The sequence below is a fragment of the Myodes glareolus genome, chromosome 3 (assembly GCF_982192425.1).
Source record: "Myodes glareolus chromosome 3, mMyoGla1.1, whole genome shotgun sequence".
NCBI lineage: Eukaryota > Metazoa > Chordata > Mammalia > Rodentia > Cricetidae > Myodes > Myodes glareolus.
Window position 1 is genome coordinate 61,379,620 of NC_142028.1, and position 27,362 is coordinate 61,406,981.

At 49.4% G+C, this 27,362-nt stretch overlaps 1 protein-coding gene across 4 annotated transcripts in view; it reads left to right on the forward strand.

Moving 5' to 3' along the window:
- The window catches only part of Wdtc1 (WD and tetratricopeptide repeats 1), a 48,998-nt gene extending 21,912 nt beyond the window's left edge, over nt 1-27,086 (forward strand). For 3 of the 4 annotated variants that reach the window (XM_048434100.3, XM_048434099.3, XM_085686724.2), the window contains exons 4-16: nt 5,753-5,799; nt 6,170-6,281; nt 10,691-10,878; nt 13,269-13,451; nt 14,835-14,929; nt 15,478-15,593; nt 17,351-17,423; nt 17,938-18,046; nt 18,931-19,104; nt 22,053-22,288; nt 23,055-23,226; nt 24,142-24,334; nt 25,203-27,086. In XM_048434100.3, coding sequence (XP_048290057.2) covers nt 5,753-5,799; nt 6,170-6,281; nt 10,691-10,878; nt 13,269-13,451; nt 14,835-14,929; nt 15,478-15,593; nt 17,351-17,423; nt 17,938-18,046; nt 18,931-19,104; nt 22,053-22,288; nt 23,055-23,226; nt 24,142-24,334; nt 25,203-25,400 — 1,896 coding nt within the window. In that variant the 3' untranslated portion in view covers nt 25,401-27,086. The remainder of the gene's footprint in view (nt 1-5,752; nt 5,800-6,169; nt 6,282-10,690; nt 10,879-13,268; nt 13,452-14,834; nt 14,930-15,477; nt 15,594-17,350; nt 17,424-17,937; nt 18,047-18,930; nt 19,105-22,052; nt 22,289-23,054; nt 23,227-24,141; nt 24,335-25,202) is intronic. The other variant, XM_048434103.3, reaches the window with a different exon arrangement.
- Nucleotides 27,087-27,362: the final 276 nt, after the last annotated feature.

A 27,362-nucleotide genomic window follows, 5' to 3' on the forward strand; every position in this document is an offset into this window, starting at 1 on the left:
TATACCTGCTCAGTATTGTCAGTTTCTTGGGACAGGATTTCGCAGTACACCTCAAAGCTGCCCTTGAATTTCAGATCCTCCTGTCTCAGCTGCCCACTGCTGGGATTAGACACAGGCCCCAGCGACACTGGGTAGCTGTTTAGTTTCTCTTTTAAATTTTTACATTTATTTATTGTGTGTAGGGGTGGGGCACACACACCTGTGAAGGCCCGATGACAACCGGAAGGAGCCATTTCTCTCTTTCCCTGAGCAGGTCTCAGGGACCAAACTCAGGTGTAGTCTGGGCAGAGGGGTGCCAACACTCTGAGCCCCCTCATCTGCCCTGTTTTTTTCTTTTCTCACTTTGCTTTCAGTGTTACATTTATGTCATCATTGCTAATTTAAGGTCATGAAATTTTATATTTGTGTTTTCGTCCAATAGTTTTATTGTTTTAGAGAGTAGGTGTAGGTCTTTGATCCATATGTATGTATATATAAGCAAAATTCAGTAAGGAGATCCATTGAGGTAGGAATCGCAAAAATAAGGCCCCTAAGGGTAACCCAACTTCGTTCTTAAGGTTTTAATTTGTGAACCTAGCCTTGAATACTGAGGCATCTCTTCAGCCTGACACTAAATTCTTTGATTGTTCATGATGGAGTCACGGATCAAGCCTAGCACATCTCAGGCAAGTGCTGCACCACTGAACTGCACCCCTCCCAAGCGGTGTCCAGTTGTCCCAGCACCATTTGTTGCAAAGACAGTTGAATTGTATTAGAAGTATCCATATGTGTAAAGCTTTTTGTTAACTGTTAACCTACAGCATTGACCAAAATATCTGTCCTTATCCCAGTACCACTGTGAAGCAACTTGGGAAATTAGGGCATGTGAGTCTTCCAACTTTATTCTTTTGCAAGATTGTTTAGCTATTTTGAGTCCTTTGCATTTCCATATGAGTCTCAAGTACACTGCCACCTGTTCTTATAAATAAAGTTTTATTGGAGCACAGCCACATTCATTCATTTATGTATTGTCTGTCTGTTTTAGTGATTCAACAGCAGAATTGAATGATTCATACAGAGACCATATGGTATACAAAACCTAAAATATCTATTGTTTGGCCCCTTACAGAAAAAGTTGTCAACGCTTCCTTTAGATAATGAAGTAAATTCATGTTGTAATCGCCTGAGAAGAAAAGTAGGAAAGCATCTCTAATTCCCTCACGTATTGAGGCAAACAGAGTGTGCACTATATGTGCGGGCAGTGTATCTAGACCCTGGGGGAAAACAGCAGTGAAGACGGCCTGTCAGGAGAGGCCTCCGAGCACTCCTCTCACTAGAGTTTCCTGTGTTTACACAGTAGCAGTCACATGTAGAAACATGCCTACTATGTGCTTAGTGCTTGATAGAAGTAAAACATAGAAAGACTGCAGGGCTGTGTAGTAGATGCGGGCTCAGTAGAAGGAAAAAGCACCTGTTGCGAGTTAGGGCTGTCGCCTTCCCTACAGGAATTCCTGTTACATCAGGAATTGAAGTATGTAGCTATAGATAGATCATTCCTTTTTTTTTTTAAACTTTTTTTTTTATTGATTTATTTATTTATTACGTATACGGTGTTCTGCCTGCATGTATGCCTGTATGCCAGAAGAGGGCACCAGATCTCATTATAGGTACCTGGGAGGTACCATGTGGTTGCTGAGAATTGAACTCAGGACCTCTGGAAGAACAGCCAATGCTCTCAACCTCTGAGCCATCTCTCCATCCCTAGATAGATCATTTCTTTTGGTAGTGGTGGTTGATTCTTTTTTTGTTGTTGTTGTTTTGTTTTGCTTTGAGACAGGGTTTCTCTGTGTAGCCCTGGCTGTCGTGGAACTCACTCTCACTCTCTAACCAGGCTGGCCTTGAGTTCACAGAAATCCTCCTGCCTCTGCCTCATGAATGCTGGCATTAAAGTTGTGCACCACCACTGCCCGGCCCAGTAGTGGTGATTGAACCTAGGACCCAGCATATGCTAGGCAAGTACTTTATCACAGAAAGAAAAGGAGAAAGAAAGAGATAGATAGATAGATGGATGGATGGATGGATGGATGGATGGATGGGTGGGTGGGTGGGTGGATGGATAGATAGGTGGGTGGGTGGGTGGATGGATGGATGGATGGATAGATAGATAGATGGATGGATGGGTGGGTGGGTGGGTGGGTGGACGGACGGACAGACGGGTGGGTGGATGGATAGATAGATAGATAGATAGATAGATAGATAGATAGATAGACAGATAGATAGACAGATAGATAGACAGACAGAGATAGATAGGTACTATTTAGTTGATATATATGTATATTTCCTTTTTCTCTTCTCCACTCCTCACCTTTGTAGATCATAATGGCACAAGAGTTATTTAATGTCTCTGAGATTTAGTCCTTATCGATAGAAAGGAGTACTGAGATCATAACTAAATGCAATGTCTATGACTCTACCTAACATCATCATTCGTGGGTGCTGGGAACCGTACTCCGGTCCTCTGGAAGAGCAGTCAGTGCTCTTAACCACTGAGCCATCTCTCCAGTCCTCCCTCCACATTGTTTTTTATTTGTCTCTCTATTAAGTTCGAACTGTCCTAGAACTCATTATGTAGATCAGGCTGGCTTCAAACTCACAAAAATCTTCCTGTCACTGCTTCCCAAGTGCTGGGGATTAAAGACATGTATGTGCCAACAAACCCAGCTTTCCACATGAGTATTTGAAACAGGGTCTCTCACTGAACCTGGAGCTCCCTGGTGAAGGCTAGGTTGGCTGATCAGTGAGATGTTAGGATCTGCCTCTTTGCCTTTGCCCTTCCCTCTACCTGGGGCTATAGGTAGGTGCCACCATACCCAGCTTTTACACGGATTCTGGCTATCTGCCAAACCTGACCACCTAAGTCCACTTGGTGTAAGGTGAAAATTAACTTCCATGAGTTGTTCTCCGATCGCTCCATACCTGTGCATGGCACACATGTACACACATATGCACATATCCAAACATACATGCTAAATGAATGTCTGTGTTTGGAGAAATGTCTCAGTGGGCAAAGTCCTTGGCTACCAAGTTGAAGAAACTGGAACCCATATGGTAAAAGAGAACTGACTTGAGAAAGTTGCCCTCTGACCCTCATATGCACTGTGGCCCATGTCCCTCCCAGAAAGTAAATACATAAACATAGCTTTTTAAAACATGAGTATATAGCCAGCCGGTGATGGCACACACCTTTAATCCCAGCACTTGGTAGGCAAAGGCAGGCAGATCTCTGTGGGTTCGAGGCCAGCCTAGTCTACAGAGCAAGTTCCAGGACAGCTAAGGCTTTAGGACGGAGGAGAATTTCTTGATATTCCCAGTTTCTTAAGGCAGCTGCAACCTTGGCTCCTGGCCCTTTCCCCTGCCTTGTAGCCAGCAGTGACTGGTAGTCCCTTCGCGCCTCATCTGCCTACTTCTCTGTAGCCAGCACAGGTCTCTGAATGTAAGGATTCATGTGATGGATTGAGCCTGCCTAGATGGTCCAGGATCATCTTCCCATCTTGGAGCTCTTCACTTTAACCACATCTGCAGAGTCCTTTTTGCCACCAAGATAACACTTGCAGGTTTCAGAATTACGGCCGGACATCAACAGGAGGCCATTATTCTGCCTACAAGTACTCAGTTTGGCCCTCACTAAGTGACAGTCATTCAAAGCCCTGGGTGTTCTGAGAGCTTCCGTGGAGAAGCTGTGACTTCAGGCACAAGGATAGGAATGATTTTGACCCAGATACAAGTGTGGGGTTGCAACCAAGAGAATGAGCAGACAAGAGGCCGTAGGTCAGCAGGTGGCTTGACAGGCTCGGGCAGAGGGTGTTTGAGTGGTGTGTTCAAGTGCGGAGCCTGGAAGGAATGAGTTCCAGCCCAGAGGGAGGAGGAACCTGTGCCGGGAAGAAGATAGACTCAGGCTCTTCTGTGTGGACAGCAGGGATAGATGTGTCCGTACCTCTCAGAGCCCCTCACTAGCCCCCTGCATTCATTCGGTCAGTTAAGCAGCAGATACCTGCTAGGCACTGTGGCTGGCCTTGGAGACTCAGCGCAGTCCACAGATCCTGCTTTTGTAGAAGGAAACAGTCCCAGAGCTGTAGTGCCCTAATGCAGGGTGGCAGTAGGCTCCGGCAGGAAAGGTACAGCATAGGCAAGGCGTCTTGAAGGAAGGCCGTGCTCAGTGACATCTGAAGAACGTAACATGTTGGAATCACTGGTTTGGATGCTTTGGACCACAGGTAACAGCCCACTTTTAATTGTCTTAAATAAAAACGAACTGAAGAGATAGGTGGTGGTGGCGCACGCCTTTAATACACACACACACCCCGCACTCGCACTCGGGAGGCAGAGGCAGGTGGATCTAGACTAGTCTACAGTCTATTCTGCAGAGTGAGTTTCAGGACAGGCTTCAAAACTACAGAGAAACCCTGTCTCGAAAAACAAAAAACATGCAAAACAGAAGGGCAGGAGGAAGTAGGTGTCAGAGTTTGTTGCTGGATTCATTTAGACTCTACGCTCAGCTAGCTTCTGGGTGGATTTTGCCCTCGGGCTACTTTCCCTCGAGGTGGCAGCACACGCCACAGTTTCAGGAGTCAGTCACCACAGCCACACCCCTGGCCTGCAGGAGAGCAAGGCCCCTGTGTATTCCAGCTCCCCCGGGAGTGGGAAGACTCCTTCTCCAGTAGTGCCTGTCACGTGTTTCCATCTTGACATCTGATTCAGGGTCCGTGTTCATCTCTCAGTTGATCGCTGTGGCCAGATAAATGTTACTATTGTCTACATACTATGGTTTAGGCCTAATTCCTGAACTCTTCACTGTGGCGAAAAAAATGGATTTGTGCTTCCCAGAACACTTGGTCTGATTTCAGGCAGGAAGCTGATAGCCCAGTCATGGTGCTCTTAGGGAGGAGGGGGTGAAGGGACAGAAAGGTTGCCTAATCATTTCATTTCTCTGCTGTGAACTCTGGGGCAGCCCCTTCATAGCATTTCTCCCTGCGCTTTCGTCATTCACTATTGTCGGCCTCACTTTCTCTGTTTCTTTCTTAAGACTGACTGTTTTATTTCATGTGCATGAGTGTTTTGCCTTCATGTGCCTGAGGTCAGAAGAAGGCACCAGATCCCCTGGAACTAGAGTTACAGGTGGCTGTGAGCCACCGAGTGGGTGCTGGGAATCGAACCTGGATTCTCTGCAAGAACAGTAAGTGTATGCCCACTTGCTCTCCAGCCCCACTTTCTCTCTCTCTCTCTCTCTCTCTCTCTTTCTCAAGTAAAACCCTCAAGATAAATACTCTAGCCCAACTTAGCTCTCTGCATTAATCTCTAGGGTCTGACTTCGGTAGGGAGTGAGGATGGAGGAATAAATGAGTGAAACATGGAACTGCAAGATACCACAAACGTTCTGTCTCGGAACTTGTCCTGGGGGGAGCTGTGCTGTGCCTTCCAGGGATGGGGCAGAAGTTTTTGGCTTTTATTTCTACTTATTCATGTTTGTTTTTCCTGCAAAATGGGATGATGAAGTCTGCCCTTTATAGCTCAGGTGTTCAGTGTCAACTGAGACTTTGCGAGAAAGTTCTTTATATGCTGTGAGACACAGGGCGTTTTAGTTCTGACTGCCACATGTCCCTTAGAAATACTGAAGGAGAGACTGGTTTGCTTGCTTTATCCCACTTCTAGGCATTGTGCTTCCCAGGAGACTGTCCAATCAGCTGTCTTCCTAACCCTCTGTTTCCTCCTCCAGGGTCACTCCGGATGTGTCAACTGTCTGGAGTGGAATGAGAAGGGAGAGTAAGTATGTGCTAGAGGGGACCAGAGAAGGGGCCAGGGAGGTTGGGAGAAGATGGCTCCTCACTTTGGTACTTCTAAGGAGATAGACTTCTGCCTATAACTGCCAACACAGTTAAACTGTTATCCCAAATGCAGATAGAAGTTTGGATGAATGTCCAGACCCTGCTTTACTTAGGTCGGTGTATTGGGAGAACCTTGAAAAATTCTTAGCCAAGTGAAATAGAATCTACTAATATTTACAAGCTAACCTTAAACTCTGCAACATCTGCTGTCCTTTGAGTTTGTGTGCCTACCTCCTACCCTCTGGGAATGGGGATAGGGAAGAGGCAACCTGGGAACATGAAGTCAGAGCTCCTAACTCTGCACACAGCTTGCTGGCTTCTGGTTCCGATGACCAGCACACCATTGTGTGGGACCCACTGCATCACAAGAAGCTGCTCTCCATGCACACGGGGCACACAGCAAATATCTTCTCTGTCAAGGTGAGTAAGACACCGATGGGCAGAACTGGGCTGTGGGCGCGGCTGTGCTGGTATAGCGTGTACTGTGGATCCTAGACTTGCAGCTGTCCCTGTGGTCTGAGTATTAGAGAGTGAGGTTTAAAGCCTATCTCTTTATGTTCTTCTCAGAACCAACTGGCCAGCTCAAGATCCATTTCTATTTATTACATTTTTATCTTTTTGTTTGTGTGGCGGTACATGTGTATAATTGTGGTTTACATGGGTGTCCTGGTACATGTGGAGGTCATAAGAAAACTGGGTGGAGTCAGTTTTTGCCTTTCACCCTGTGGGTCTTGGGGTTCATGAAGATCATCAGGCTTGATGGCAAGTACCTTTAACTGAGCCATCTTGCTGTCCCTTTGTCCATTTATATTTATGTGAGTGGGCATGCCTCCTGGAAGTTGTAAGAGCAAATTCTTTGTCCTTTCTAAGCCCGTTTCCTCTAATGAAGAAAAGGGGCAGCTAAGGAGTATCTTCTAAATTCATGGACAGATGAATGAGTAAGTTAGACAAATGGGCAGGTAGGACTGAGAGATGGCTCAGCTGTTAAAAACACCTGCTGCTCTTTCAGAAGTCCTGGGAATCCAGTTCCCAGCACCCCATATAGTGGCAGCTCACAGCCACTTGTAACTCTAACTCCAGCACATCTGACTCCCTCTTTTGTTTTTTTGTAGTCTCTCTCTCTCTCTCTCTCTCTCTCTCTCTCTCTCACACACACACACACACACACACACTTGAATTTTTTAAAGAGATTTTTATTTGTATTTTATGTGTATGAGTATTTTTGTCTGCATGTATTTTTGTGTACCACATGTGTGTACAGCGCCCAAAGAGGCCAGAGGAGAGTATCAGATCCCCTGGAACTGGAGCTACAGAGAATTGTGAAGCACCATGTGTGTACTGGGAATCAATCTCAATCCTGGGTCTCTGGAAGGGCAGCCAGTGTTCTTAACAGCTGAGTCATCTCTCTAAGCCAATATTCTTAAAACCTTAAAATATTTTTTAAGATGGGCATGGTGGCAAACTCCTTTAATCTAGCACTTAAAAGGCTGAGGCAGGCAGATCTCTGAGTTCAAGGCCAGCCTGGTATACAGAGTGAGTTTTATGTTTGTTTGTTTTTTGTTTGGTTTGGCTTTTGGAGATAGGTTTTCTCTACATACCCCTGACTGTCCCAGAACTCCCCTTGTAGATGAGGCTGGCCTTGAACTCACAGAGATCTGTCTACCTCTGCCTCCCCAGTGCTGTAATTAAAGGTGTGCGTCAACAACACCTGGCTAAGATTTTGTTGTTGTTTTGGTTTAATAAAAAGAATAGAGCCTGAGAGGTGGCTCAGGGATTAGGAGAATTTACTGCTTGTGTAAAGGATCAGAGTTGGTTTCCCAGTACTTCTATGGAGCCCACTATTGGCTGTAACTCCAGTTCATTGGATCTAACTCCAAGGGCAGACATGCGGTTAAAAAAAAAAAAAAAAAAAAAAGCTCCTCCTCCAATTAAGATAAAAATTAAACTGCTAGCATAGATCTTGTAGCTTTGCTATCCTGTCATAGGAAATTAATCTTCACCCTTGGTCAGAGGGATCTCAGCTGAGAAGAGGTGGGCAGGAGCCTAGAGACCTTTGAAAGCCCTGCTATGTGAAATTTGTCTTTTTCCTTTGAGACAAGTTTCATGTAATTCCAGCTGGCCCCGAAACTCAGCTTGTAGCTGAGGACGACCTTGAACTCCTGATCTTCCCCCTCCAAGTGTTCTATAAGAAGTTTGTTTGGTGCTGGGATGGAACCTAGCACTTCGCAGATGCTAGGCAGGTTCTCTGCCCACGGAGCTATAGCTTGAGTCTGCAGCCTGCTCCTCCCTGGAAACCTGCTGTCTTGATCCTAGGGAGCAAACCTAGAAGTACCCATGAGGCCTTAGAGTCACATGTAGCCTGGAGATGGAAAGGACTTCCTGCTGGGGGCTCTAAGAAGAAAGTTGTTTATTTTTTTAATGCAGGGTCTCACTTTGTAGACCAGACTGCCCTTGAACTTATAGAAATCCACCTGCCTCTGCCTCCACCATTCTGGGATTAGAGGCATTTGCCACATGTCTGGCTGAAGAAGGTTGGACAGCCCTTTGGGTGTTTATCAGGGTGTGGGGGTCTCCGTAAGTGTCGGACAGGGAAACGAACCAACCGCAATGAGGCGAGAATGAGAACTTGGTTTGGATTGACCTCGTCAGCCCGGATCAAGACTTTGGGGAGTCTGATGCCAGGTGGTTTATTCCCAATAAATTTAAACATGGTATAATTTGGAAAAAAAGTTTCCTGGTATAATACACTCCCTGGTGCACAAGGAGGCACAGCTGCATCAAAACCAACTCAAGGTACATGCCATCCCTTCTAAGAGTTAGGCTACCTGTACGTGCTAGTCTCCAGGCCTAGGGAAGGGTCTGACCTGGTCTCAGTCATACGGATATCACGGAGGCCATTTGGACTGTTAACCACTTCTGGTCCTGGTTGTGGGAGTTTGGGGGAGACTCTGGCTATACAGTATTGCAGGGTCGTTTAGATTATTAGGTATTTTTCTTGAAGCAGAACAGCTACAGCTTGGCTCGTGACTCTCATGACCAGCCCGTACTGTATAGTAAGACATGCACACACTTACTAGTCCTTGGTGTGAGACGCAGCTCTTTATCTGCTTCTTCTGGCATTTTTTTTTTTTTTGGTTTTTTTTTTTTTTTTTTTTAGATTTGGTTTGATTTTTGATGATTTAAGAATACATTTTCAAAAGTATGTTATGTATGTATGTGATATGGGAGAGGGGGCATGGGTGCCACAGCAAGTGTGTGGAAGTCAGGACAGCTTCTTGGATTGGTTCTCTCCTTTCTTGTTGTGGGTCCCTGGGATTGGTCCCAGGTCACCAGGATTGTATGGGAAGTGCCTTTATCCACTGAGCAATCTTGCCAGCCCTAGTTTTTCGTTTTTAAGAAAAGCAGAGAAATGACTCATTTTTAATTGAGGTAGTCAAAACACCAACCATAGGCACTTACAGTATTTCACCCATGTGCTCCCCCCAGTGGCAACTATGGTACATTACAAATGTGGCTGCAGTGAGGGCTCACCTGTTAGTGCTGTGGCTAGCTAGGATCTGTGCTACCTCCAGATAGGACTACAGATTGCTGCTTGCTCCTAAAAATAAGTTTATATATATATCACTTTTCCTAATGAGCGAGTAGCAAAGAAGAAAAGTGTAATTTCTTTGCTCTTCCAAATAAAAACTAAAAAGACAGCTGTGATCTAGCTCTGTGGTCGAGCCCTTGCCTAACATTCTCCGTGCAGGTGTCAGTTACAAGGAAGGAGGGGGAGAGAGATAGCCACCCCAAACGTTTTCTTCCTCAAGTTAGGAAGATAAAGCTGTGTCCTGTTTGTCCACCGAGGCCATGTTTGCAACTGCTTTGTTCTTGCCTCGTGCCATCTGGAGTACTGCGTTCTCCACTTCACTGGGCGATGGCGGTCATCTTTACGGTGGCCAGACCTTCCCCACTGTCGTCCTCTGAACTCCTCCTACTCTTTGTCATTATAAGGATCGCTGTGCTGAGCATTTTTGCCCAGATCCTTTCTTTTGTTTTATTTCTTTAAAGTGAGAGTTTTAGGTCAAAAGAAAGGAATAGTTTTGTTGTAGTTCTGGTTTTGTTGCTTTGTTGCTTTTTGTCTTTTGAGATAGGGTTTTTCTGTGCAGCCCTGGCTGTCTTGGAACTCACTCTGTAGACCAGGCTGGCCTTGAATTCACAGAGATCCACCTGCCTCTGCCTCCCAAGTGCTGAGGTTAAAAGTGTGCACCACCACTGCCCAGCAAGATAGAAATAGTTTCTAATCTTTGTTACCTGATTTCCAAAATTTTTCCACAGAAGGAGTGGAACATTTTAGACATCTCTTAGCCCATGAGCCTCAAAGGTAGTTTTCTTTGTGCTAGGGGTTGGTCTTAGGTTCTTACACATCCTGTGTGAATGTTCGGCACAGGACTGACTCCCAGCCTCCAAGTTATAATGTGGTTGTTTTCGGTATCAGCAAGGAAATGTGTTGTTGACTGGTATTTGAAAATTCTTAGTAAGTGAAGTGAAGATTACCGTCCACTCAGCTTCTGCTTGGAGAAGAGGAAAGGGGCTCCTGAGGTAAAGCAGCTTAGTGTGAGTCGTGACCGCCCTAACCACGTGAGCTCGTATATATAATAAATTATCTTCATTTTAACCTTTAAGGCTGGTAGGCTGCTGCTTCCCATCCTAAGTTATTTTGGTGAGCTTGATAAACTTATTTTCTTAAGTGACTTGAGAGGGAAAGGACATGCTGACAACCAGGCCAGTTTCCCTCAGTAGCCAGTTCCACCCTGACTCCTGCCAATCATGCAATTTCTTCTGAGCAGTTCCTGCCTCATGCCGGAGACAGAATCTTGATCACGGGAGCAGCTGACTCCAAGGTCCATGTCCATGACCTGACGGTAAAGGAGACGATCCACATGTTTGGAGACCACACAAACCGGGTGAAGCGCATTGCCACAGCACCCATGTGGCCTAACACATTCTGGAGCGCCGCCGAGGATGGGCTTATCCGGTAAGTGTCTCTGCATGAAATGGCGTGTCCTCTGCCTCAGTGGCAGTGGCTTGTGCCCCCTACCATAATGCCGCCTTCCAGAGTCCTGGCATCTCTCCCTACAGTTCCAGTGTCCTATGTGGCTGCACATTTGCCTCTACCCTTTTCAGACAAAGATGGTGCTATTGCCTCTCTTTCCTTTTCAGGGTGCTGGGACTCAAACCCAGGGCCTCTTGCATACCAGAAGAATTTTCTATCACTGAGCTAAACCACCACCACCCCTTTTCGTGGGAAGGGTTGGGTGTTGAGACAGGTGTTACTCTGCAGCCCGGGCTGTACTTGGGCAGAAGATCGTCTTTCCCCCAGCCTCTCGGGTGTTGAGACAAGCGTGCTCCTTCTCAGAGGCCTCCACTCTGTTGTTTGGAGAGAGAGATGGTCTTTCTGTTACTCAGGCTGGTTTCCATCTCCTGCCTCAGTGGAGCCCCTTTGCTTCCTGAGCAGATGGGGTTACAAGAACAGCCCAGCACACTCTGTGATAGCGCCGCTGCCTTGCTGTAACTGCTTCCTCCAGATGCGGCCTCACAACTTTCCCCTGACTTCTCCAGACTCCTACAACTGGCCATCCTTTCTTATCTTCTCTATGCTGCTGTAGAGAACCTTCTAAGTAATGTGTAAACTCCTAACAGTGTAGTTAGAAGCAGACCTCTGAAGCCAGGCAGAACAGGTCAAATTTTAGTTCTTTCAGTGTTAAGTCTGAAAAGGCCACTTTACCTCTGAACTTTAGTCTCTTCGTCTCTAAAATAGGAATAATCATAATATCCCCTTGGTTGATCTGAGTATGACCGTGGAGAACATGCTTGTAAAACACACAGTACTTGAATGACAGCCTGGGTCAATGGCGTGTTCAGGAAGCGCTTGCTGGCCTGTTCTCAGGGCCAGCCGGGAGGAAACCAAGCAACCTGAGCATCAGGTAGAAGAATCCCGAGGACCTAGACTAGGCACAGGTAGTGGAGACATGCTAGCAGTACATGATCATAAACTGGGCCTTCAAGAGCAGACGAGAGGTGGGTGGGCAAGAGGTGGCAGGTGGATTCGCCACACATATAGGGAGATAAAATCGCATACAAGGTGCAGAATGCTGTATTGTAGTCTGGGGACACAACTCAGTAGTAGAGGGCTCACTTAGCATACTTGAAACCCTAGCCCAGGGAGAGGGGAGAAAAGACTGATTATAACTAGACCACATAGAAAGCTGGTGTGTGAAACTGGGTCCTAGGAGTTGGACTGTGGGGTTTCATAGACTCAGGCTGCAGGCATCAAGTGACAGAAGAATGATGTCAGACTGTTTTAGGGAGAGCATTCCAGTTAGGATGGCCTAGGACAAGTTAATTGTGTGAGGCAATTAGAGGCGGCCAGGCAAGGAATGGGTGATACTGCGCCCCATTCTGGAGGTTCCTGTGTAGTGGCAGTAAAAAGCGTCCCTTTGGAGCAGCAGGGGTGTGATCCCATCCAGACATTTGGCTTTTCCTTTGCCATCCAGCTGGGGCTGTGGAGCTGGCTTGGCTTTGGTGTCCTCAGGCAGCTCTCAGGGAAGCTTTGTTCTCCTTTCTCTTCCTGTCACATAGCCCTTGTTCTCTGGAAGGAAGTAAGAAGAACATAACAAAGGGGGTTGGGGGCTTGGAGGTTTTTGTTTGTTTAGTTGATTGATTTTTTTTTAGAACAAGATCTTCCTATGCACCCCAGGCTGTCCTCATTGTGTAACCTAGGCCTTAAACTCATGATCCTCCTGCCTCAGCCTCCTGAATGCTAGGGTTACAAGCATGTGCCATGACACCCAGCTAACAAAATAGTTTACATGCCATAGTCTTAGCAGGTTGTTCATTCTCTGTACTTCGTAGCTGTGATACCCCAGATAGTTTATTTAATTTCTTGGAGCCTCCCTGTTCTAGTGGCACAGGGGTGGTGCACATGAAACACTCAGAGTATTGGACGAACAGCACAGTTTCCCTCGGTATTTTTTGCAATCAGTGGTAGAATAGCAGTAGCTGTAATGTTGACATTTAGAAGATCTGAACTGTAGTATATACTGTAATGGATTAATTTAGGATAAATCAAAATGTGTTAAGAAGCCTACTATAAAGCCAGGTGTAGTGGTGCACGCCTTTAATCCCAGCACTTGGGGGAGGTAGAGGCAGATGGATCTCTGTCTCTGAACTGGAGGCCAGCCTGGTCTACATAGTGAGTTCCAGGATAGCCAGAGCTACATAGTGAGACCCTGTCTCAAAAATAGAAGAAGCTTACTATAGGCAACTGGCTCACAGTAGACTCCATCTCCTCTTACATTGCAAGGACTTGGTTCTCCCTGCTTTCTGCATAAGAACCCTAACCTTTAATTATGTCTTCTCTCACAGCCAGTATGATCTTCGGGAGAACAGCAAACACTCAGAGGTGCTGATTGACCTGACAGAGTACTGTGGCCCGATGGTAGAGGCCAAGTGCCTCACAGTCAATCCCCAGGATAACAACTGCCTGGCAGTAGGGGCCAGTGGACCCTTTGTGAGACTCTACGACATCCGAATGATCCATAACCACAGGTACGACCAGTAGCCCTGTGGGCAAGACACTTGGCCCTTTCTCTTATAGTAATTTGCCTGTAATTCCCTCCCATGAATCACTGTGTCTCCTGATAGTTATTTCACTGTTTTACAGTTATTTACCTGTGTGTGGGGTCAGAGGGACAGAGTTTCACAAGTGCCATGGTGCATGTGTAGAGGTCAGAGGATTGATTCCACCATGTAGTCCTGGGGTCGCACTTGGGTCATTAGATTTGGCAAGTGGAGCCATTTCTGCAACTTCAGAGTTAGTCTTTTGTTTTCTCCCCTCTCCCTTGTTTTTTTGTTTTTTGAGATAAGGTCTTGTTTTGTAGCCTTGGCTGGCTTAGAACTCACTATGTAGACCAGTCTGACCTTGAACTCATAAAGAGGTACCTACACTGCCTCCCACATACTGGGATTAAAGGCACAGGCCACTGTATCTGACCACAGAGTTAGAGTCTTACATGTGTAATATTTGGTATGTATAATTTTATTTATTTATTGTAATACTGGGATTAATATGAGACTATACACGTGCTAGGCAAGTACTCTACCACTGAACAACATACTTGTCCATATTTTACTTAATAAAAAAGGTCAAAGAGTAGAGCTGGAGAGATGGCTCAGTGGTTAAGAGCCGCTCTTACCAAGAACCAGTATTTGATTTCCAGCACCCACATGGTAGCTCACAGCTCTAATTACAGGGGATCTGACATCTTCTGGCCTTTTTGGTGGAGCACCTTTACTCACGTGCTCATTCCCTCACACAGAGTAGTCACATTATCTCTCAAGATTTATTTATTATGTATACACTGTTCTGTCTGCATGTACAATCGCAGGCCAGGAGAGGGACCAGATCTCATTATAGATGGTTGTGAGCCACCATGTAGTTGCTGGGAACTGAACTCAGGACCTCTGGAAGAACAGTCATTGCTCTTAACCGCTGAACCATCTCTCCAGCCCCAAAATAAAATATTTTTAAACAGAAAAGAAAAGGTAAAATCACGAATGGTGACACATTACTATAATTCTAGCACTTGAGAGGTAGAAGGGAAAGGAGCAAGATTCTAGGTCATCTTTTCTACAGAGCTGAGTCTGAAGTCAGCCTCACCTAACTAATGTGACCCAGTCTCAGAAAAGAGAAGGAGAGGGCGGTCTCAGACCCAAGCAGTCTCCACAGCCTTGACTTTTCCTGATCCTAGGACAGGTCTAGCCTGCTCTACTTTACTGGTGAATATGTCCATAGCCATCTAAAGAGCAAACCTTGGAGTTGCCTGGCAAGAAGAGAGAATGCCTTCTCTAGCTCTGGGGACATAGTCATGGGTGATCCACCTAGCCAGGGACAAAGCTAGCGCTTTAATCTGCCTCATTTCCTTCCCTCAGAAAGAGCATGAAGCAGAGCCCCACGGCCGGCGTGCATACCTTCTGTGACCGGCAGAAACCCCTTCCGGACGGTGCGGCGCAGTATTATGTGGCAGGTAGGGCCCATCCTGGCTCTCAGCTAGACCGTGGCTCTTTCTGGGGAGTGTCCATGGGGGCAAAGGGGAGCAACAGAAAATTCAAAAACATGCCGGGCAATGGTGGCACATGTCTTTAATCCCAGCACTTGGGAGGCAGAGACAGGTTTATCTCTGTGAGTTCAAGGCTAGCCTGGTGTACAGAGCGAGTTCCAATACAGCCATGACTATTACACAGAGAAACCCTGTCTCGAAAAACCAGTCATCATCCTAGAACTCAGAAGCTAAGGAAGGAGGTTTAAAATCACAACACTAATCTGGAATAGCTAGTAAGTGTGAAGCCAACCTGGACTACATAGCGAGACCCTGCTTCACATACAGAATGACTCAGTGAGGGAACACACATAAGTTGCTGGCCATTACCTGTACCGAGCGCTCAACACCTGTCCCTGCCTCCATGATGACGTTGATTGCTAGCATTTTCAATTTGGCTGTCTTTTACACTGTTCCCTGCCTCTATAAGCAAGTCTGGAAGTTTCATCTTAGAGTTCTTGTATTCTTCATGACAGGTCACCTGCCGGTGAAGTTACCTGACTATAATAGCCGTCTGAGAGTGCTGGTTGCCACTTATGTGACCTTCAGCCCCAATGGCACAGAGCTGCTAGTCAACATGGGAGGAGAGCAGGTAGGCTCTACTGCCTGGTGAGACTCCCCACCTGCATTCCGTCTGTCTTAGCAGATAAAGCAATAGCTTCCTTGTAAATGGCATTGTGACATGTGAGAGTAACATGGTATCATGCGGATTACAACAGAGTTACCCTAACCTAGACTATTTTCCTCTTTTTTTTTAAAAATGAACTAGACAGATAAGATATTTTGGATAAGAATGTAGGCTTTGATCTGCCTCATTTGGCCTGCCATGAGGAAGATGGCTCCTCAGGTAAAAGTGCTTGCTATTCGGAACTCAGCAGTTAAGAGCACTGGCTATTCTTCCAGGGTTCAATCCCCAGCACCCACATTGCATCTCACAACTACCTGTGACTCCAGTTCCTTGGGATCTGAAACCCTTATACCAGTGTACATAAAATAAAAATTATAAAAAAAAAAAAAGTACTTGATGTTCAAGCCTGACAACCTGGGTTTAGTCCCCAGATAGAAGGAGAGAACCAACTCTCAAGTTACCTTCTGGGACTGGAAATGGTGGTGCACACATCTTTAATCCCAGCAGTTGGGAAACAGAAGCAGGCAGTTTAAGATGAGCTTGATCTTAAATCTCACATCTCTAGTCTCAGGCTAATCAGAACTACAGGAAACAAACAGGAAAAAGTTGTCCTCTGACCTCCGCCCAGGCATTCACATGTGCATCACACACTCATGTTTTAACAAGAAAATAAAAGAGAACATACTCTTGGAAATTGACAGAACATGGGTTAAGGATGTTAGTTGCTTGACAGAGTGTTTGCCTAGCATGCTCAAAACCCCAGTTTGATCCCTAGCACCACATAAACTGGGTAAACCAGGTCTAAACTGTCTAACGGGGCCGGGGGAGAGAAGAGGGAGAGATGATGATGCTGGGCTAGGTGCAGTGGAACCTGCAGCCTCAGCACTCAGGAGGCTGATGCAGAAGATAGAGAACTCAAGGCCAGCTTCAGTTTCCTTCTTCACTTCAGACTTGCCTCCGATCAGCACGCCCGTTCTCAGATGCCAGCCTGTTACTTACTAGCTGTTTCCAGTGACCTCAAGCAGTTGTCTATTTTTTTCCCTGAGCCTCAGTTTTCTCTCCTACTGTTTTCTGGAAGCAGACAGGGAAGTGAGGCAGTGACCCATTGCAAAACAAGGTGTAAATACACACACAGGAGAGGGGCTGGAGGATGGGTGAGCCCTGGCCTGAGGGCGCATGAGGATGAGAGGAAAGCCTAGCTGAAGAGTCAGGGACAGCACACTACATGGTCTGAGTCCTGCCTGTGCTGTCCTTTACAACCCTGGGAAAGCGTGAGATTCTGAGTCTCCGTTTCTTCATCTGCAGAAAGGATGATGGTATTAATAGCCTTTTCAGTTAACTTTCTGGAGCAAGTCCATATAGAACATTTAGCAGAATTCTGGAACAAAATAAGCATTAAGTAACACTCAGTAAGTATTAACAACAGATAATGTTTACTTCCTGAGGGAGGTAATTGGCAGTGTCACTGTGAGGATCTTATTTAAGGATGTGCTCCCAGTTAGTGACTTACTCCAGCTAGGGCTCTGAGTACATCATCCAGCTACCCCAAGAGTCAAAGTTAGGAAGAGTTCCCTGCTTATGGTTCATTGCGGGGAAACCTTGCTAGCTCTGATTCCATGCTCAGTGTTCTCAGTGAGTTAAGGACCCTGGTCTTCAAGCTGCCAAGACCTGGCCAGCGCTTCAGCTACAGCTCACCTTATGGCCCTGTCTCTTCACTCCAGGTTTATTTGTTTGATCTGACTTACAAGCAACGACCATATACCTTCCTCTTGCCTAGAAAATGCCACCCCGTGGGTAAGTTCTGCCCTTGGGGAACCTCTGCTGAGGTGGGTGGGATCTTGAGTACTGTCACCTGTGGAGAAGCCTCCTACCTTTGTCCATGTCCTCCGAAAGGAGCAGGTCTCCACGGTGACCTTGTGAGAGGATGGTCACAAAAGGTCGGAGAGGTCTTCCCAAGGCTTTGTACCCCACCCCTAAGGAAGATGGCTTGTCTTTTAAGAATTTGAAATTGTTCCCCTTCTCATCCTGGCTAATAGATTTCTTTGGGTTACAACTGATGCATGCCACCCCACTCCCAACCCCTCTATCCCTCCCCAGAGTCAGCAGTGGGAAATGTCAGATAGAAGCTATGTCCTCTTTAGCCAGCAGAGGGCGCACGGGCTTTTCTTTATACCATTGCCTGCCTGTCCTGATTTGCTTTTCTGGGGCTGGATTTGACCTGGGAGAACAGTCTCACAATGGAGCCATCAGATCCTATGATGGAAGCCTCCTCCTGAGTTGTACTGTTGCTTTCTTTTCATCCTGCCAGAAGTCCAGAATGGCAAGATGCCTACCAACGGTGTGTCCAATGGTGTATCTAATGGCCTACACCTTCACAGCAATGGCTTCCGGCTGCCAGAAAGCAAGGGGTGTATCAGGTGAGGCCAGCTGACCTCTGTGGCCATCCATGTCTTTGTTGCACCTTTTGGACAGGAGGGAGAAACATGTCCTGTAAACATCTCTTCTGGGGGCTGGAGAGTCAGGAGCACTAGCTGCTCTTCCAGAAGACCCAGGTTCCATTCCCAGAGCTACACAGCAGCTCACAAGTGTCTATACCTCCATTTCCAGGAGATCCAGTGCCCTCTTCTGGCCTGCTCTGGTACTACACACACATGGTACACATTGATAAAGGCTGAACACCCATAACACAAAAATAAATCTCAACAAAAATTTACAACACACATACCCCTGCCTTCCTGAATCCAGATGTGAATCCCAAATGTTGGAGATTGGGCCAGAGAGGCTTCTTAGAGTGACTAGTGTTTCTACGGTAGCTTCTACCTGGGGAGGCTAGCTGCCTCTTAGCATTGAGCCTTCCCCCACCCACATAGTCCTCCTGGTTATAGTCTTTCCCACCCCAGAGCATATTCCTGCCTCTGCTCTTCCCGCCCCTCTCTTGGGCTCAGATGTTAGAATTTTCTAGTCCCTGAGAAGAACTGAGTCATGGGAAGAAGTAGGATGGTCTAAAGTTAATTCAGTGTGGAGGCAGGTGTAACATCAGTGGCTGGCACCTAGGCCCAAGCATTTGATTAGTAATTATTATATGCCTGTCCAGACACCCTTACTACTGCTTCCCTTTTACTGGCTCACAGTATTTGGATTGTACACATTTTATCCTGTGGTAATAGGTAGTAACAAACTCAGGGTGAGAGCGGCCCTTTCTGGATAGCAGTGAGATCCTAGGGTCCACAGGACCATGCATGGCCCTTGGGTAGCGCTACTAACCTTTAACTGGTCTGACTTGGCTCTCGTCCCCTTGCAGCCCCCAGGTGGAGCTGCCCCCATACCTGGAACGCGTGAAGCAGCAAGCCAATGAAGCCTTTGCCTGCCAGCAGTGGACCCAGGCCATTCAGCTGTACAGCAAGGCTGTGCAAAAGGCCCCTCACAATGCCATGCTCTATGGGAACCGAGCTGCTGCCTACATGAAACGCAAGTGGTGAGTGGGCACTGCAAAGGGACCTGGGTCAGAACGAGGACTGAAGCAAGTGGACCATGGAACCAAATTGCTAAGGCAACCAGAGAAGGTGGCATCGGCAGCCTGCTGCCTCTTGGGGCTCCTTGAATGTGGGCCACTACCTTCCCAAAGGTAGCCGGGTCCATATTTTAAGCACCAAGAGATTAGTGATCGTGTTCACAGGAAATTCAGTGCTTTGTTACAGCATGTGAATGAAGTGGGGCTTGAGACATTGTTGATACTGATTACTAGAGAATCTGGCCTTGAAAGAACAATGGAATCTTGGTAGATGCAACTGAGGAGCTTGGTGAACTCAGTTTGTATCCTCAAAAATGATTCTGCAGCTAAATGGTCTTACATTTGTTTTCTGGGTCCTTATACCCACTCACTGGACCAAGTACAAATAGACCTAGAGATCTGAAGTCAAGTATAGATTATGTTGGGTTACACTGGCTGGAGGTAAAGGTGTAGGACCATAGCCTAAGAAGACCCTCAGACCATCGGGGCTTCAGTCCTGCCTATAGTACCGTCAGACAAGCAGGCACGCAGACCCCCATCCCCCAGCCAGGGCCAAGACTAGAGATGGATAGAGCTGGGCCCACAGCCATTTCTGCTCCGTCTGGCATCCGTCGGCTCTGCCCAGACAGACAGGCCAGCTGGTGTGCCATCGTCTGGCTGAAACTAGGCAGGCCTGGGGAAGCTTAAGAAACCCACCCAAGTCAGCAGGATGGGGGCGGGGAAGATGCCACACACACAGAAGTCAGCTTAAGCATCAGGAGTTTCCCCAGGCATCGAGTGGCACCCAAATTGAAAAGGACTATTTGGGGATATCTGAGGTGTGTCACCGCTCTGTTCCAATGGTTGGGTAGGACGTGGCGGCTCTCATCTCAACTTGACTGGGAGCTCTGCTTCAGGTCAGTATTTTTGCTGAGAAAAGTTGGTGATTTCCTCATTCACAGCTTGTTTTCTGAGCTCCTACTATGTGCTAGGTACTGGGCAAACAGAATTCTGTCACTCTGAGTCCCTGTACCCTGGAGCGCCCAGTTGCTGGACAAGGATAAAGTCTGACATAGTTCAGCATGAAAGATGAAAGATGTGGGAGGCAGCAGGGCAGGTAAAGTGCTGTGGGCATCAAGAGGAGTGGAGTCGCCTCAGCTCAGGATCAGGGAAGCCTCAGAAAGATGTGGTGTCTGAATGGGCTCCAAGTGTGGGCAGCTTACACAAGGAGATGAGGGGGAGGAGAGGACTGTGGGGAAGGACATTGCAGGGAGATGAAATGGTGTGAACAAAGGCGTGGGGGCGGGGGACTGACTGAAGAGTCTGCTTCAGAACAGCAAATCCATTTGGCTGGAGGAGAGGGTTCTGGAAAGGACTGGCAGGGGATGAGTCTGTGAGGTAGCCTGGGGCTTGCCTGGAAAGGGCTTGGAATGCAGAGGGTGGCGTTTGGCCTTGATTCAGTGTGTGCCAGGCAGCTTCTGGAGATGAAGCACATGAGCAGGGATGTGCAGAGGGCTGTCTTTTCAGGGAGATTGATCTGCCGTGCATCTAGGATGGGTGAGCCCTGGGGCCAGCCTGCTCCTTTTTCCCATCCCCACATGCCTGCCAGTGACCCTAAGAATGTCACATTCTGTCCCAGGCCAGTCTCCCCAGAGCTGCCATCTGCTCCTGGAAACAGACCACCCTCTGGCTTCTGGCTGGTCTCTGGCCTGGCTCTTGCTAGGAGCTCAGAAGGGGCACCTTGCAGGCAGTAATTGGGTTTCCACACAACGCCTGCTCCTTCGTCACAGCCACTCATCCTGACGCAGCGCACACCATCAAAGCAGCCCTGTTTCCTGCCTGCCCACATTGCTTAGCAGTCGGTTCCTGGTCCCAGTGGCTGCTCCGAGGGCTGAGTGTTCCTTCTGGCGACCTGGCGAGAGCAGGGTCAGGAGGCATCATCTATGACAGGCTGACTGTGGCTGCACAGGAATACGGTGAACTGTGCCCTTGATGGAGGGCTCACCAGCTTCAGGGTAGGCCCAACCCAGCCCAGTGGCGGGGTGGGCAGGGGGGAGGCTTTCTGAAAAAAAAGAAACAAACAAATACATGTTTCTAAAGGGGAAAGTGGCCCTTGCTGCTGCTTGGCTCTACAGATGAGAGGCAAGATGTGTTTCTGGCAACAGGGGAGGCATGCCTCCTTGTCCTGGCTTAACATAGGAAAACGAGGGCTTCTTCCTCTACCCCCTCCAATAAAAAGCGTCTCCCCTACCCTTTATCCATACTTTTCCATTGGAGAAATGAGTAGAGAGGATTTGGAGCTCCTGGTGTGCACAGCCCCCTCACCATCAGCTTCCAGAGAGCTGACTTTGCCAGACAGGCCCCATCCTCCAGCCCCAGGAGGTGGAGGCCACAGCTGCTGCAGATCAGTCAGCCAGGACAGAGGGGGGTCTGGCTGAGGGCTCGCTGCCTGCTGGTCAGACCCTGAGCCCCTGGCCTCGCACTTCTGGCTTCTCCAGACCACAGAACTGTCCTTGAGGGCCCCCTGCCTTGGACATAGCTTTGAAGGCCAGCAGGGGGATTTGAGGAGGTGGATGAAGGAAAAGAGAAGGAGGGCTTGGGGAGTCTGAGGTGGGCAAGATGCCAGGCCTTCTGCTGCAGAGCTGCGGGTGCCTGAGGTGAGCCGTGTACAGTTGCCGTCTGTGCCCAGCAGAGGGCAGCCTGATACTGCTTTTTACTGTCTCAAACCTCAGGGTTCCTGGCTTGCTCCTTAGCTTGCTCCATCTCCTAGGGAGGGAGAGCCAGGCTAAGCCAAGGCTTCCAAGGTTTCCGTCTCCTCACCCTGAAGTGTGTTAGAGGTGAGCTAGAAATAGCCACAGAAAATGGAGACTGAGTGGGGACCTTGTGTCTGCGACGTGGCCTCACCTCTAATCTGTATTCCTCTACCTTCCCAGGGATGGTGACCACTATGATGCCCTCCGGGACTGCCTCAAGGCCATCTCCTTGAACCCTTGCCACCTGAAGGCACACTTCCGTCTGGCCCGGTGCCTCTTTGAACTGAAGTATGTGGCTGAGGCTCTGGAGTGCCTGGATGACTTCAAAGGGAAGTTCCCAGAGCAGGCCCACAGTAGTGCTTGTGACGCGCTGGGTCGGGACATCACAGCTGCCCTCTTCTCCAAAAGCGATGGTGGTGAGTGCCGAGCAGAGCGAGCTGTGGCTTACTTACTTGGGGCTACCTGGTGAGGGCAGGGCCTGGTTCTGCGATCAGATCCCCGTGGCCTAAGAGAGCCTGCTGACCCCTGAAATTCGCTTTCCACACTTGAAGAAGGGGGTGGATGGTCAGCAGCTCCCCTTGAAAGCCTCTGCTGAGGGTAGTGAGAGCACTCAGGACACCGGGTACCGAAACCATCTGAGCCCAGATAGGCTATGTGGGCTGCAGCTGGGCCTTCCCACCTGTTCCCAAGCGGGGCCTGGCAGCTCACTGGGCTGAGAGACGAGTGCTGTTTGTTATCTTTGTTGGGGTCTGTGCACGTGTGGCAGGCGTGGTGGCAAGAACAGTGGAAATGCCTTCATTCCCCACTCAGCTCTACTAGGTAGAGCTGTGGCCACAGATACAGCGCAGCCTCCAAACCAGTGTCATCTGCAAAGGGCCCCAAAGCCTGCCTGGTTCCTCTCGCCAGAGTTGTAGGGAGAGCTGGGTCATGGTGATGTGGGCCACAAACATGGAAAATGGACTCACTGGAGGCAGGTACCTAGCATGGAGTTTGTTCTTTCTGTCAATGCTCTTCAGGTGGGAAGCAGTGACACATATCCTTCCAGCCTTCTCTCAGTTCCCAGAGTGAGGGTGCAGGCAGACAGCCTTATGTTGCCAGTACTGGGCTGCAGACAACTCGGAGCTAGAGGGAGCAATGAGGAAACAGGGGAGCCTCTCACCTCTCCTTGATTTCTGCCCCCAGAGGAGAAGAAGGCAGCCGGTGGTGGTCCAGTTCGCCTTCGGAGCACAAGTCGCAAGGACTCCATCTCAGAAGATGAAATGGTGCTACGGGAACGGAGCTACGACTATCAGTTCCGCTACTGTGGCCACTGCAATACCACAACAGACATCAAGGAGGCAAATTTCTTTGGCAGGTCTGAGGCCCTGGACAGGAGGAGGGTGCATATCACAATTGGCAGCAGGAGTTGGTGGGGCGGGGCCACATGGGAGGCGTAGACTTTGTGGCCACTCGCTGCCTGGCTCTGCCTCTGTCCCCTTGGGTACCTCTGCTGGCCTCTGTTTCTTGGTCTATTCAGTGAGGCCAGCTGGGAGCCGTGATGGCCTGAGTACTGCACCCAGCGCTGTACCTGGAGCAGTCCCCTCGACCCTCCCCACTCTGCCTAGCGGCCCAGAGCTTGCCTGTTTGCTTTAGCTGGACACTTAGAGCATTCTTTGCCACTGAAAGGGGAAGTGAGAACTATGAGAGGCTGGGCACCTCAGACCACTGTGCTCAGGACCGTGCCCTAGGTCTTCTTAGCCGCTCCCACCCCATCCTTCCTTTGTTTATACCCTCTGGGTGGGTAAGACACATGGACATAAATTAAGAGTCTTCACCAAGATCCCCTCTAAATGTCAGCAGTTCATGGGGGCCCTTGTTGTGGATGCACTGTAGGATTTGGTAGTTTTAGATCGCTGAGGGGAGACTTAGCTACATGAGGATGTTCTTAGAAACCTAAGATAGATACAAGAGTTGATCTACACCAAGGATGTAGTGATGTACCATGGGCTACTACAGCACCATCTTGGAGGGACGCACAGGGATCCACCTGCCTCTTACTCCTGAGTGCTGGGATAAAAGGTGTGCACACCACTGCCTGACCGATGTTGGGTTTTAACACAGTACTGACTAGTAAGTACCTGCAGTGTTGAAGGAGGGACCCCATTTGCTTGGTAGGGTTCTGAGTCAAGGGTTCCTGAGTGGTCCCAGGCTTCGTCCTTTCCCTCAAGCCTTTACTTGAGACTTTAGGGGAGTCTCCCACCTGACCTCCATGCCCTTTGTCCCCTGCCAGCAACGCTCAGTACATTGTCAGTGGCTCTGACGATGGCTCCTTCTTCGTCTGGGAAAAGGAGACCACCAACCTAGTCCGAGTGCTCCAAGGGGATGAGTCCATTGTGAACTGCTTGCAGCCGCACCCCAGCTACTGCTTCCTGGCCACCAGTGGCATCGACCCTGTTGTGCGACTGTGGAACCCGCGGCCAGAGGTGAGGACAGAAGTCTGGTAGCCAAAGCCGGACAACAGGAAACATAGGGACTGTGTTTAGAGCCTCTTGGCTGAGCTTCAACGCTGGGGAAGTGAATAAGCCCCACAGACTAAAAGCTGCTGGGGAGGTGGGAGCCCTGGGCCCAGGAAGCCCTCAGTGCAGTCGGTATTTCTGGGATGAGCCTGACTTCTGCACTCTTGGAGACTATCCTTGAGCTAGCCATAAAGGTGAAATGAGCATCCACCAAGAACAGGTGTGCAGGAGGGAAGACAAATCAGCCTCTCATGGGATGCCTCGGGCACCCCAGAGGCCTTTCCCTTCCTGTGCAACTGATATATCTGGCCAGAAACTGGTATACGGGCTGACTCCTCAAGTCCCAGAGAGGTCCACAGACCTTGGAGTCTGATAACCTTAAGTCTGCCCTCTACCCCTTTCGCTCACCCTGGGGGTGATGCAACTCCAGAGGACGCTTGTGAGGGCAGTCTTGCCCACAGAACTCTTAGGCCAGTGTGAACTCCTGCTCTCTGTGCCAGTGGACAGGTGAGCCTTCCACAGGCAGCTGGCAGACTGGAGTTCCATGGTAGATCTGATCAGAACTAACTTGCTGTGACTGATAGAAGGGACCCCATTGGACCCTTCTGTGAGGGAGCAAAGATAAGGGGCTGTTACAGGTGGGGGGCTGCATCTGGTTCCCAACCCAACACATGTGCTCTCCCTACACACACGCACATACACACTCACACACGGGAGGCATTCCCCCAAACATTTGTTCTCCTCCCCAGCCCCTGTGCCTATGCCACAGGACATGCATCTCCCTCGAATCCTGCTGGCCCTCCCTGAGCCCACTACAACTGCCTTTTCTTGACAGAGTGAAGATCTCACAGGCCGAGTTGTAGAAGACATGGAGGGCGCCTCTCAGGCCAACCAGCGGCGCATGAATGCCAACCCCTTGGAGGCGATGCTGCTGGACATGGGCTATCGGATCACAGGCCTGAGCAGTGGGGGTGCTGGGGCCTCTGATGAAGAGGACAACTCAGAGGGCCAGGTGCAGTGCCGGCCCAGCTAGATGCTCCCAGCCCAGTCCCCAGCCCTGTGCAGGAGATCAGAGGGCTGGGTTCTGTTTTGGTTTTGTCTTCCCACCCCCATTTTTCATTTCCCCTGTTTTGTTTGTTAGTTTGGCATTGTGGGTGGGGATTGCTGCAACTTGCTGGCTTTCAGACTCTTGGGCTGATTGTCCCCTGACTGTCCCCAGCCCTGAGCAGAAAGGCAGGAGGGGAAGCCCCTCCGTCTGCCCTCAACTCCTGCTTCTGTGTCTCTGGAAGACTCTGGCCCTTCTCAAAACCCCTTCTGCCTCCAGTGGGGAGGCAAGAGCTGAAGTTCTTCAAGGACTGCCCTGCCCTTCAGTAGGCAGCAGAGAGGGAGTGGAACTCCCTGCTGGCAAAGGCTGTGTGTGGCCTGTTGCCACTCCTGCTCCCCTGTGGTCTTTCTGGAAGGTCCCTTCACAGCCACCGGTGTTGGGGTGGGAGCCCTGGCCTGGCAAGGCCAGGCCGCCTGCCCTGGTGGCAGTGGAGCTTCCTCATCCCCTACTGGCCTCTTCTCCTAGGCTGTCTTGGGGGCTTTGCCTTTCCTAGGATGTGGCAGGAGGTGGGGCACTTCATCCCACCCACCTGCCCATGCAAGTACTTCTGCGCCATGGCCACTCTCCTGGGGCGCTTCTTGGCCTCACTGTGACCTTTCTGCCAGAGCTCCCAGCCAGGCCTACTCTGCTGAGGTGGCGCTACCTAAGGACCCTTCTCGCCCTCTCCACCCTCCTTCCCACCCATGTGCTGAGCCGCCACAAAGACCAAAGAAGTGATGGCTTTTCTCTGTCCCTGCTGCTCGGGGGGGGGGGGGGGGGGGGGGGGGGAGGGGGGAGGGGTGGGAAAGTCCCTAGCTCAGCCATCCCTCCTCAGCAGCCCCCAAGCTTTACACTGGACACAGCACCACCCCATCACCAAGCCTCCCTCCTCCTCCTGCCCCCGTGGCTCCTGTTCTCGAGGTGGGAGTTGGTTCATCCCTGCCTCCCCCAGCCCTGTGAGCTTCTTCTGGGCTGCAGCCCTCCAGCTGCAGCCTCTGGGGAGAAGCAGCCTCCCTTCTCTCCCTCCTCCCTCCCTCTCTCCCCTCCCTCCCTCGCCCCTGTCTCTGCCAGGTGCCTCCTCTCAGTCAAGCTTCTGAGCGGCCTGGAGACAGGAGGGCCATGCTAAAAGCTTTTTCACAGTTTTAAGAAGACTGGGGGGGTGAGGCTAGTGGTGGGGGGTCTGGCACCATCTCATTGCTTTAATCTCAGCGACACAGGTGGCAGCTTCTCCCCCTTCCTGCCCACCCCAGGCCCTCTTCCCACCCCTCTCTTGTAGCTTGGTAATGAAGAGTGTTTATTGGTGAAGGAACCAGCAGCTGCTGCTGCTCCTGCTGGGGGACTTGCTCCCCTGTCTCCTCCTCATGACCTTTCTCAAGCCAGGGAGGGGGAGAGGGAGTGTTGGGCTAGGCCGTGGGGCACAAGAACTGGCCAGGGTCCCTTTGCTTTCCTATGTTCAAGCCACCTGCCATTTCCTCCCTCCATGCCTCCTGTCTCCCACCCACCTGCCTAGCCTGGGCCCTGCAGTGTGGAGACACATAAGCCTTACTGTCCTCTGGGGGCAGGAGCCAAGCCTTTTTGTTGCTCTGCTCCCAGGAGAGTGAGGGTGACGCAATTGATTAAAACCATTTTGTTCTAGTTGTTGACTAGTGGCATTTGTTGGGATACACATGGGTCTTGAGTCCTCTCCTCCATAGCTCTCTGACTGGAGCAGCCACACCTCTGCAGAATGAAACCTGCCTTGTGAGGGTCATCACGGAACAGCGGCCACTCAGCCCAGCAGGCCAAGCCCAGAGCCCGAAGGGAGGGCTGTGGTTTGGTGGTAATCAGCTTTTCCTCTTTGACTTTCTCCCTGTGAAATGAGGGATTTCTCAGATTCTTTAAACTAGAACCAAATCAGAAATATACATTCTG